Below are 12,341 nucleotides of genomic sequence, written 5' to 3' on the forward strand. Positions count from 1 at the left end.
GCTTGTCTTTCGATTTGAGGCTGATGCTGTCGCGTTTAGCGTGCTTCGGGTGTTGCGGCGCGTATCCTTCGGGCTGTGTAGTAGGTGGGTGACTGAACTCGTGTCGTGAGTTGCCTACGTACCCTCGGAGAGTGATCAAGTCATAATGTAGTTTGATTATTTTCCCAGGGATAGGGTCTTTTGTTCGGTGGTTCGTGTACGTGTATACGTCTGCTGTTGGTCTTGGTCGCCTGATTAAGAGTGCTGCTCGATATCTTTGAAGCTCGCAAGGTAGCACGTTCTGGAGCTCTTCTGACTCCCTCTAATGGTTTCGATTCCTTTCGGAGTCGGAAAATTTCAGGCACTGGTGGTAGGTTGAGGGAACTGCCTTCATGCTGTTTAGCCAGGGCCTTCCAAGGATTGCGTTGAATGGGGCCGGACGGTCTATCACAATGAATTCTACGATTTTCTTAATTTTTCCAGCAGTTACAGCAAGCTCGATTGACCCGAGGGAGTAGGTGGTTTCCCTTGCGAATCCGATCAGAGGAGTTCGTTCTTGCTTGAGGAGTGCTTTGGTGAATCCCATTCTCTTGGACGCGTCGTAGAAGAGTACATCAGCCGAGCTACCGGTGTCGATCATCACTCGAGATAGTTTGCAGCCGCCGACTTCGAGTCGTATTATGAGAGCGTCATCGTGTGGTTTGTCAAGATCTGCGGTCTCGTTTTCGTCGAAGGTGATTTCGTGGTCGAGACCTGATAGGGGCTCTCTGACTCCTATGCTGTTTTCGGCTCTTCGTTGGTATGCCTTGATGGAGTTAACCGAGTTCCAAAATTTGGAGCCTTCGTAGGTAAAGTCGATTCGTTGTTTTCCTTTGTCGTTTGTCGAAAAATTTCATCTTTTGGTGAGTGTTGGCTGGTATTGTCTCTGTCTCCCAGACAGGTTGCGATTAAGGGTTCACGTGCTGTCTTTCTTCTGAATTCGTGGGGCAATCGGTCTTTGTAGCAGGTCGTGGATTATGGCCATCTTCAGCTCTCGTTTGAGGTTGGGGTTTTTTCTAAAGGGAGACCCTACATTTGGGTTGTATCGAGTAATGCTGGGAGGAGGAGTGGCTTCGTTGAGATTCTCTACTGTTCGGACTGCTATCGTAATGTCGATGCATACTTTCCCTTCGGTCTGTTTCTCGATTCTGTCAGGTGTATGGTTTTTTTATCCCCACGAGATCATGTCGACTCTTTTCTTCAGCGCTGGGGGTGGAGAGCTAGGCGACTCTGGCTCGGTTTTTTTTGCTTCTTTTTATTCGAAGAGCCTTTAGTTTTCGATTAGACTTTGGGGTCACTGGCTCTTCCTCCTCTTCTTCGGTGTCTTCACTGGTCTTTTTATTTTCGCTTTGACTGCGAAGTGCCGCTCGACAATCTTCGGTTGAATGGCCTTTCCGGTCGTGGAAGGCACAGTGTTTTCTGGGGTCGTATGTTGATGATTTGTTTTGCGGCGAGTTGGTTATAGCATAGGAGTGTTGCCCTTTAGTTGCTGGTTCTTTTGAGGCAATGTTCTTTTTGGCAACGTTATTTTTGTTCGCGCTGTACTGTTCCTTCAAGGCTTCAACCTCCTCTTCGTGGGTAGCGAAATATGAAGCTCGGTGTAGGGCATCATCCAACGAGATCGGTGCACGTACTGCCATCTCTTCCCTGAACTTGGATGAGAACCAGACGCCGTTTTTAACGCCGCCAGGGCCACGACTTCGTTCGGGTGTGAGATCTTGGCTTTGATTTCCCTGAATTTGTTTATGTACGCTCTCAATGGCTCGAAAGGTGCTTGCTTGAGATTCCAGAGGTCTGCCTCGGTAACCTTTGTTTCTATGAAAACCGAGTATTGTTTGAGGAACGTAGATACTAACTGGGTGAAGTTGTCAATTGAGTTTTCCTCGATGCCTGCGAACCATTCAAGGGCGGCCCCGGTGAGATTTTCGGCAAAGAAACGGCAGTAGCCGGCCTTTTTTCGTCGTCGTTGAGGAGCGCTCTTGATATCGCTAGTCAAAAGGCTCGTACATGGGCTTTCGGATCTGTGTTCCCAGCGTACTCGGGAAATTTGAGTTTTTCGACATGGTGTAGCCTTACGCTGGCGATTCGGTTCGTGAATGGGGTTCTCCTTGTTTCCTGAATGACCATATCTATGTCTGGAGCAGAGCTCGTCGCCATATGCACAATGGCGTGTATTCTTTTGAGCTCGGCGTCGTTTCTTTCGATATAATTCTAGAACGTTTTGGTTTCGCCTGGGGTTCCCAAGTCTTCTCTTTGAGGATCTGCGTCGATAGGTCTTCGGGGGTCGTAACCGCGAGCTTGCCCTATTGGGTCGCCGAATCCCATTTGATGGGCGGTTCTCGGAGCTGATGGAGTTCAATTCTCGGAGATTAGGTTTCCCAGCGGCGGCATTCGGTTTCTAGGCTCCCCGGTTCTTTCCATATATCTGTTTTGCGATTGGACCGGAGTACTTCTTTGGGCTTTTAGTCCGGGGTCTATTTCGTCCAACCCGCTGTAACTCAGACTTTGCTGTGGCATGCTCTGCTGCGGAGGTCATTGCGAGTTCTCTCCCTTGTAGCGTCCCGATCGAGTGCTCGAGATTTCTGGAGTACCGAAGGCTCCGATGTTTTGAGGATTTAGCGTTTCTCTTAATGGATCGGGAGGCGATTGGTGTCTCTCTCGGGCATTAGCTCGGTGCTCCGTGAGTTCCCGTTCAGCTTGGTCTAGTCGTTTGGCAATGGCGCGATTGGCGGCCTTTTGGTTGCGAGCTTCGTCGATTAATGAAGAGACCATTCCCCGAAGCTCGGTCACTTCTTCCCGAGTCTGTGCTAGCAGGGTCGGAGATATCGGTCGAGACGATTGAGGTCGGATTAGGTCGTCAGCGGCTTGTCTTTCTCCGGGGCGATTCCAGACTCGAGCTCCGGTTCGGTCTGGTGGCGAGGATCGATCGTAGACTGATGATCGCTCTTGGTTCGAGGTTCCGATTGGAGGGATTTGTTGCGTATGGGTCATTCCAGTCATCCCATCGGTGCCCGTTGGTCCCACGGGTAATGTTTCGGTTCTCGAGTTGGATCCGGTAGGATCGACGTTGTTGATTCTTGATGGTGTGGTTTCGATAGTTTGATTGGGATCCATAGTCGCGCTTATGAAGTTTAGATCGGTTTCCTTAGCAAAGATGTTTTTTGTTTATCTTCCCCACAGTCGGCGCCAAAATGTAGAGATCCTAAAATCTACACTAAGAATTTGATAGTGATCGGGTGTTTAATCAGGAGAAGATAAATGATGTAGGCAACGATATCTTTAGAACACGACGATATAATCAGTTTCCGGTAGGCAAAAATGGACTTTATTGATGAATAAGATCGAATATAATGAGTAAAACAAGATTGAATGTTATAACGAGATCGCTTAAGAGAAAAGATCAAAAGATGGATGAAAACAAGGTCGAAGTGTGGGTGTAGCTCTCTCTAGGGTTATCAACGTGTTTCTTCCTTATGCGTCGACTTCTTCTTATAGCATGCTGCTCTCGTGATGTTCGCAACTGCTCCGCGATCTCAGCAATCGTTCCGTGATCTCCGGATCTTCAAAGTCTCCGTTTGGAGCTCAAGTGCTCGCTGTGGGCTTTAACTCTTCGCGGCCCATTCAGTTGATCGTTGCCCATTTACACATTGACCGAAATTGGGTCCAACTGGCATCTGATAAGTTTAGGCATCTGATAGTAATTGCATGCAAGATCTGGATTCCTTACTTGTTGAGTTCAAGTTCTAATATTGTTTTTATTTAAACCCTTAACATCTACATATTTGAGTTCTGATAACCTGTTTGAATTCCCTAAGTCTGGCACGTTTCCCATTCATCTTATAAACTGATTTTATTGCTTTATTTACTTCTTTTAATATTTCTAGCCTAGCTTAATTTTAAATCTAAAGTATATTGTGTGATCCACGCTCCCTGTAGATTTGATCCCTTGGTACTGCAATCAATCTCTTATTTAACAGAGTTGTTCTAAGATAATTTGAGCCTTATCAATGTTCAAGGTGTACAATGATAGATATGGGAAGAGTCAAAGAGGGTAAGCCTGATCAGTCTAAAACCTCCAACACTCAAGCCTCTCAGTGTAGTCGACAAGAGTCATCGGTTAGTATGGATTTAGTTGATGATGGTTTAGGTTATAAGAGGATTGACCGAAGGTATAAGGAGAAGTTGAATGAGATAGGATTGAGACAAACGTGATGAGGTGGATATATACTTTAAAGAAGATGTTGAGAATCCAGACTTGATGCTTGGTGTAGAGTGTGATGTTCTTTCAATTTGGAAGAGAAACTGTACCAATTACCTGCTACTTTCACATATTGCAAAAGATTCCTTGCCATGCATGCCATGAAAGTTTCTTCTGTTGCATCCGAGAGTGCTTTCAATACAAATGGAAAGATCCTTGACCCATTGATGTGGATAAAGTTTATTCTCTCTACCACTCTGCTGCAAGCACAGCAGTGTCGATGTAGTAGTAAAGATGTCAATCCAACCTAAGATCGTCTAAAGCATGGAGAATACATGAATTCATTTAATCTAAGCAAATCAAGTTGGTTTTAGAATAATGAACTAAGTTTCAGACAACAAACTCAAGCAAGAACATATTATAATCAAGATTAAAAGCTAAACTCATGGGACAAGGCAATCGATTTTGGGTGATAGGCTTCAGATTTAAGATGCTCAACACAGTCAACTAATGAGTCTCTTTAACCTAGGAACACAATGATAAGTTAATCCACTCTCGTGATAATAACTCCTACACTAGTCATGCATCAATACATCAACTTTCATTGGTCAACTACACTCAAGTATGCATTCAAACAAGTCTTAATAGTCGAAATGCCCTTAATGCAGCGACTCTCGTCGGTCAAGCAGCAAAACACAATATGAGACAATCAGACATTTCATCGAACACCTTTAGGGCATGAAATAATCCAAGATCTAGAAATAGAGAGATCAAGTCTACTCTAGCATTAAGCACATCTCATTTATAAGAAACATTATTAATCTAGTTCTAAGCATCTTTAATCCTCCACCTTTCACCCTAATCTACCTAACCCATAAGTTTATAAAGAGATTACTCACTAATAGCCATGAAAACCTTAAAACAATAGTTTAGTTTTAGGCTAATCATAATTAGAATAAGAGATAATCAAGATAATACAAGATTAAATTGTTTAAAGATAGATAAAGATTCAAGCTTTTGCAAAAGTTCTTAAGATAGAAAAATAGATCTGAAAACCAAGATAAGATAAGATGTTCTCAGGGTTTTTTCTCTTAACAAGTATTTATCATTGTTCGAAAACTCGGGCAACTCGGCCGAGTTTACGGCGGAAACACGTTAGGCGGCAAGCAAGCGCTTCGAGTTGGTGTTATTCGGCTAATAACTCGGTTTCCTGTGAAAGTCAGTTTTTTTTTTCATTTTTCGTGATGGAAATCAACATAGTTTGATAGATCTGTTGTACACTAGCAATAATCAATATATTTAAACAGGAAAAGCCATGAAAAATGTGAAGCAAAACTGTTGACGGCAAATTTAGGGTTGCAGAGATATTTTGAAGGGAAGAAGACGGAGGTATTATTGTCAATTCCTCATCATTAATGACCAAAAAAATATTAAAAGAGCGTCTTCCCTTTCTCTGAATCGAACCCACGACCAGTCTTCAAGAAAACGAAGGATGGAACCACCAGACTAATTTATATTGTTTTTCAAAAAATATCACATTCTAGTATATTTATATTTTATATTTAATTTAAATATAATAATAAATAAAATAATAATTAAACTAGGCCCCGCGTATACCCCGATTAATCCCCGATTTTCTGGTAACTCGCTAGGCCCGGGATCACCGCCCGACTAGCGCCTAGCGTAGTTCCGAACAGGGGTATTTATAGGTCATTAAAATAAAGGTCAAACGCAGTTTTAACAAAACGCTGCGACCAGGGCAAAACCGCGTCTGGCGTTTGGTGTTTTGAGCCAAACGCGTTTAGCTTCTTCTTCTTCCTCGCGCTTGCGTCTCGAGCTCGGGCTTCGCCGCTGCACCAGCTCCTCCGTCGCGACCACTGCACATGCTTGCCTTCGTCTCTCCCGCGTCCAAGTCGGAGCTTCTGGTCTCGCCGTCGCGCATACTCCTCTCTTCTCCTCGTCGGAGCGGCTGGTCGAACCGAGAGGACACCATCGAGCATTCAGATTCTTTAAGCGGCCCATTCAGGCTGATCGGGCTGGAAAGTTGAAGTCTGGGATCGAGAGTGCTGGCTCGAGCAGTTTTATTCGTGTGTCTCGATCGATTGAAGCTTTGCGGGTCATGGTTTGCAGGCTGGGCGTCGAGAGAAGTGGATCGAGGGACACATCCCTTCTCAAGTGGTCGCTGGGTGCGTTACGTACTGAAATGATCAAGCTTGGCCCGAGCCAGAAGGGTTGAGCGATCCGTCTTCTCCACATCAAACACTCTGAAACTCACGACACATCCATGGCCATCTTCTGCATATTTGCACCATTGGTCCTTGAGATTTTCTCTTTTTCGTGTTTGGCCCCAGAACTTCTATTTGGTAAAGTTTAGTCCTTGATTTCGCCCCAAAACTCTTGATTGTGTACTCCAGCCCCTGTGTATGCAATATGTACAAATTCAACACCTAATGACATGCAACTCCTAAACACTAAAAATGATCAAAATCTATAGCTAAAAACATATAAAGACACTACACATCAACTCTCCCAAACTTGCTTCTTTACTTGTCCACAATTAAACTTTCAAGAAGAATCAGAAAAAGAGGTTTGAAAACGAATGTTGCTAAGCAAAAGAGACTCTTCAAAGCCATCAACATGATATCCATACAAAATCATAACAAACATCAAGAACATGGTTCTTTAATGAACTCTAGTTTCTCAAGGCTTATCTCAACTCCAAATTTTGTTTCTCTACTCTCACCACTTAGAATCCACTACAAGCCAATCAACTAACCCTCACATCCATTAAAAACAAGTCTCAATATGAGGTCTCGCAAATGGGAACTTGACCCTGATCATTTGGTAAAGTGAAGAAGTGGATGTAAGTGATTAAACAAAGGGTTTAGCTCTTTTTGGCGGGTGGCTCACTCTCAAACATAGGAGCAATGACATTATGCAAAATCTATCTAAGAAGGGGAACAATTTATGCATACAACAGTCAATCCTCATTGTTCTACCCAAGTCCTAGAGATTAGGTTAATGTTCTACCCTTTTCCTCATGTCATTCTTTCTTTTTCTCACCCAAAACCCCAATAACCTTTCACTCTTTTTCACTCACCAGATGAACTCACTCTTTCTTTGCTAGTCTACTAGGGAACCTTTGGTATTTTTCTTCACTCAGCTCTATTTTCGTTCTTTTCCCCCACACTTTTCTCATTTTTTTTTCTTAGGGGTTCTTTTTCTTCTCTTCTTCCTAGAGCTAAAATTTCTTTTGATCCCTAGTGACCTCTCACTTTTTGTGGTCCATTATTTTTCTTCTCTCTTTGGTCCAAATAATATTATCGGCCCAGACCTTAGACACATCCTAAACCCACTGCCCATCTTAATAGCTAGCCAAAATGAGAACCAACAGTTGTCGTTCCCAATACTCTCAAGTTTTTGCACATGTCAAAGCTATCAGAAACAGGCCTCACTCAAGCAATTGAAAGGAAGGGTAGGGTTTAAGGAGTGGAAACCATCCTAAGATGGCCACTTGGATTGACAGAGATTGTTGGAAATGGAGTAAAGACAATCCAAGTGTGTGTAAGGTATCCATGATCAAGCATTCAAGAGCCCATAAGCGAGATAAATTAGGTTCATTAGACTCAAATACATTGGAATTGGAATTAAGGACAAGCAGTTTCAACCAAGCAATGAGTTTAAGAAGAGTTTTCAAGGCTCGAAACTTACAAGACTTTCAAGATATGTTCATGCTACTTACTATGATTTAAATGGGGATCACACTGAGTTCTTAGCATGAGTTCTTTGCAGCAGCTTCCCATGCACATGAATGCAACCTATATGCTTGTAGACTCGATCCTAATAATGAAATGTAACAAAATGAATCTAAATGTTGTTTTTGTTTTTCATAATTTTTTCAAATTTTTATGGGTTTTTGAATGCAATAGATATTAAAAATGGGATGCATGAGACTCAGACAAAACAAAAGAATATGTGTGATAACATGTCTCTCCCCCAAACTTACTTCACCCAATCCCTGGTGTGAGAGTAAAGATGAAGGAAAGACCACAAAGGATGAATAAAACAAACTAAGTATGCACAGGGATGGGATGACACTTACTTGGAGCCTTTGCAAGATGGATGGGAGGGTAGATTGGGAGGGGAAGAGATATAGAGTTTCCCCAAACTTGTGGGTTGCCTTCTTGCGTCAGACCTGCGACCCTTGTGGACAAAACATAAGTAAATAATATATATATATATGTACAAAGGATAACATGAGATTGCCTCTCAAGTGTGCTTGTTTTAAGTCTCTTAGCTTGACTTCATTTTCGTTTCTTAGGCTGAGATTGGTTCAGAGAGAGGAACTGATGCTTCCTCACCAATCATCTTATCAGCCATGTAGAGCTTTAAACGTTGACCATTCACCGTAAAATTTTCTCCACGCTTTCCTGTCAATACCACAGCTCCATACGGTTGTACTTCTTTGATCACAAAAGGTCTTGACCACCTTGACTTGAGTTTTCCGGGAAAGATCTTCAACCGAGAGTTAAACAACAACACTTGGTCACCAGCCTTGAATTCACGCCTTAAGATCTTCTTATCGTGGAATTCCTTAGTCTTCTCTTTGTAGATCCTAGAGCTTTCAAAGGCATCAAGTGTGATTTCATCTAGCTCATGCAACTGGATCAGTCTCTTCTCCTTGGCGGTTTTGATGTTAAAGTTCAGAAGCTTGATTGCCCATAAGACTTTGTATTCAAGCTCAACCGGGAGGTGGCAAGAATTTCCGTAGACTGGGTTGAAAGGCGTTGTCCCAAGTGGCGTTTTGAAGGCTGTTCTATACGCCCAGAGTGCATCGTCTAACTTCACAGACCAATCTTTCCTTGTCGTCCCTACGATTTTCTCCAAGATGGCTTTAATCTCTCTGTAGGAGATTTCAACTTGTCCACTAGTCTGAGGGTGGTAAGGTGTTGCTACCTTATGTTTAAACCCATTCTTTTTCATTAAGCTCTCGAAGATCTTGTTGATGAAGTGAGATCCCCCATCACTGATTACAACTCTTGGGACTCCAAATCTGGGAAAGATGATGGTTTTGAACATCTTTTTGACAACTCTGGCATCGTTGGTCGGACTAGAAATAGCCTCAACCCATTTGGACACGTAATCGACAGCCACCAAGATGTATTTGTTCTTGAAAGACATGGGAAATTGCCCCATGAAGTCTATGCCCCAGACATCAAACACCTCAACTTCCAGAATCGGGTTTTGAGGCATCTCGTTCCTCTTTGTGATGTTACCTCGTCTTTGACATGAGTCACATTTAGATACAAACTCTTGAGTGTCTTTGAACATGTGAGGCCACCAGAAACCAGCTTGAAGGACTTTTGCTATTGTCTTGAATGTATCAAAGTGACTACCGTAGGATGAACCATGACAGTGTGAAAGGATGCCTTCAATTTCTTCTTCAGCTACTACTCTTCTGTAAAGCTGATCCTTGCACAGAGTATAGAGATATAGCTCATCCCAAAAATATCTCTTGACATCCTTGAAGAACTTCTTCCTCTGATATCCTTCAAGCCCTAACGGTTCTTTTCCAGAGGCTAAGTAATTCACCAAATCTGCATACCAAGGTAGTTTTTCTTCCAATGCCTTGGCTTCCTCTAACCTTTCTCCAGTATTGTAGGCAAAATCAACTGCTTTGATGGCCATTATTTGCTCTTCAGGGAGTCCCTCGTCAATAGGAATATCTCCTTCAATTCTTAGCCTGGATAGGTGATCAGCTACACCGTTTTCCACTCGTGGCCTATCCTTAATTTCAAGATCAAACTCTTGTAGTAAGATCCATCTCAGGAGTCTTGGTTTTGCCTCTTTCTTTGCCAGTAGATGTCTTAAAGCAGCATGATCTGTGTAGACAACTACCTTTGATCCAACCAGATAACTTCTGAATTTTTCAAATGCAAAGACCACTGCTAGAAGCTCTTTCTCTGTGGTGGTATAGTTCACATGTGCTTCATCACGAGTGCGACTGGCATAGTAGATTACATGAGATTTATTTCCTTTCCTTTGCCCTAGCACTGCCCCAACAGCATAGTCGCTGGCATAACACATGATCTCGAAAGGAAGTTCCCAATCAGGCGGTTGAACAATAGGGGCACACACCAGATCATTATTCAGCTTGGTGAATGCTTCAAGGCATTCATGGCTAAAAATGAACTCAATTTCTTTGCATAAGAGTCTGGTCAATGGCCGAGCTACTTTCAAGAAATCCTTTATGAAGCGCCTGTAGAATCCTGCATGTCCAAGGAAACTTTGATCCCCTTCACAGATGTTTGCAGTTGTAAACCAATCATGACATCGATCTTAGCCTGATTAACCTCTATGCCTTTCTCAGAGATTTTGTGACCCAAAACAATCCCTTCTTTCACCATGAAGTGGCATTTTTCCCAGTTGAGGACGAGGTTTGTTTCTTCACATCTTTGCAAGACCCTGCACAGATTAGACAAACACGAGGCAAAAGAACAACCATATACAGAGAAATCATCCATGAATACCTCAACAATTTCCTCAATAAGATCAGAGAAAATCGACATCATAGCCCTCTGAAAGGTCGCTGGTGCATTACACAATCCGAATGGCATCCTTCGATATGCAAAGGTACCATACCGACAGGTAAATGTCGTTTTCTCCTGATTGTTGGGATGTATGGGGATTTGGAAGAATCTCGAGTATCCATCAAGAAAGCAATAATAGGGGTGGCTAGCAAGACGCTCAAGCATTTGATCAATGAATGGCAAAGGAAAAGGATCCTTTCTAGATGCAGAGTTTAATTTTCTATAGTCAATGCACATTCGATGACCTGTGATTGTTCTAGTTGGAATTAATTCATCTTTTTCATTCATAACCACAGTGATTCCGCCCTTCTTTGGCACAACATGGACGGGGGAAATCCAAGTACTATCAGAAATAGGATAGATTATCCCCGCATCCAAAAGTTTTAGAATCTCTTTCTTAACAACATCTTTCAGGTTGGGATTCAACCTTCTTTGATGTTCTATAGAAGTCATTGATTCATCTTCTAAGTATATCATGTGCATGCAAAGTGAAGGCGAAATCCCTCTAATATCATCTAGAGAGTAACCAATTGCCTTTCTATATTTTTTTAGTTCATTCAAGAGTAAAGACAATTCATCATCAGTGAGATCATTGTTCACAATCACCGGATAGGTTTCATTTGGTCCAGGAAAAGCATACCTGAGCCCATTGGGAAGTAGTTTCAGGTCCACCCTTGGGGCCTTGAGCTCACTCCAATCATCGTTGGGAGCTTCATCCCGCTGTTCCATTGAGTGGGCATGGTGACTGATTTCTGGTAAGTCCATGAACTGATCTGCATTCTCTGCCATCTTGCAAGAGTCCATCCTCCTCGAGTACTCATCGCTTTCTTTGCTCTCGATCAGTTGATTTTCTTTCTCAACAGTAAGAGCATTCTGAAAGGAGTCTTCAATAGCCAGCTCTTCTAAGAACTCATCAGCGAGTACATCCATGGTCTCTATGTAAAAGACTTGCCTTTCTATGGTAGGCTTCTTCATCACATCTCTGATATCAAATAACATTATTTTTCCCGAGATGAAGATCTATCTTGCCTTTCTTTACGTCAATGACGGCTCCTGCAGTAGCAAGGAATGGTCTCCCAAAGAGCAAAGGTTATCTGGGTTCCTCCTCCATCTCAAGAACGACGAAGTCAGTGGATATTTCGCAGTTTCCTACCATGACAGGAAGGTCCTCGAGTATTCCAATGGGCAACCTTACTGATCTGTCAGCAAGTATCAAAGAGAGGCGACACTTCTTAAACTGAGTGAATCCAAGCCGCTTTGCTACCGAAAGAGGCATCAGACTGATGCTTGCTCCAAGATCACATACACAGTTTTCAAACTTCAAAGGTCCAAGAGAGCATGGGAGAGTGAAGCATCCTGGATCTTCTAACTTCTTTGGAACATCAGTTTTTGTAATGATTGCACTACACTCCTGTGTGAGCACTACCATTCCCTCTAACTTCTTCTGTTTTTCCTTGACAGCATCTTTAAAAAATTTGCTGTATTGCGGTACCAACATGAATGCATCAAGGATTGGCATATGAATCTGAACTTCA

The 12,341-nt window shown here is 42.8% G+C and overlaps 1 protein-coding gene across 1 annotated transcript; it reads right to left on the reverse strand.

Moving 5' to 3' along the window:
* Nucleotides 1–301: 301 nt before the first annotated feature.
* Nucleotides 302–1,658, reverse strand: LOC106363625. Its single transcript, XM_013803340.1, has 2 exons — nt 1,317–1,658; nt 302–784 (listed from the first exon to the last, which is right to left on the reverse strand). Exons 1-2 carry the CDS (start codon nt 1,656–1,658, stop codon nt 302–304), a joined length of 825 nt encoding a protein of 274 aa, XP_013658794.1.
* Between the last annotated feature and the right edge of the window lie 10,683 nt (nt 1,659–12,341).

This window comes from Brassica napus, chromosome C5, assembly GCF_020379485.1.
Source record: "Brassica napus cultivar Da-Ae chromosome C5, Da-Ae, whole genome shotgun sequence".
NCBI lineage: Eukaryota > Viridiplantae > Streptophyta > Magnoliopsida > Brassicales > Brassicaceae > Brassica > Brassica napus.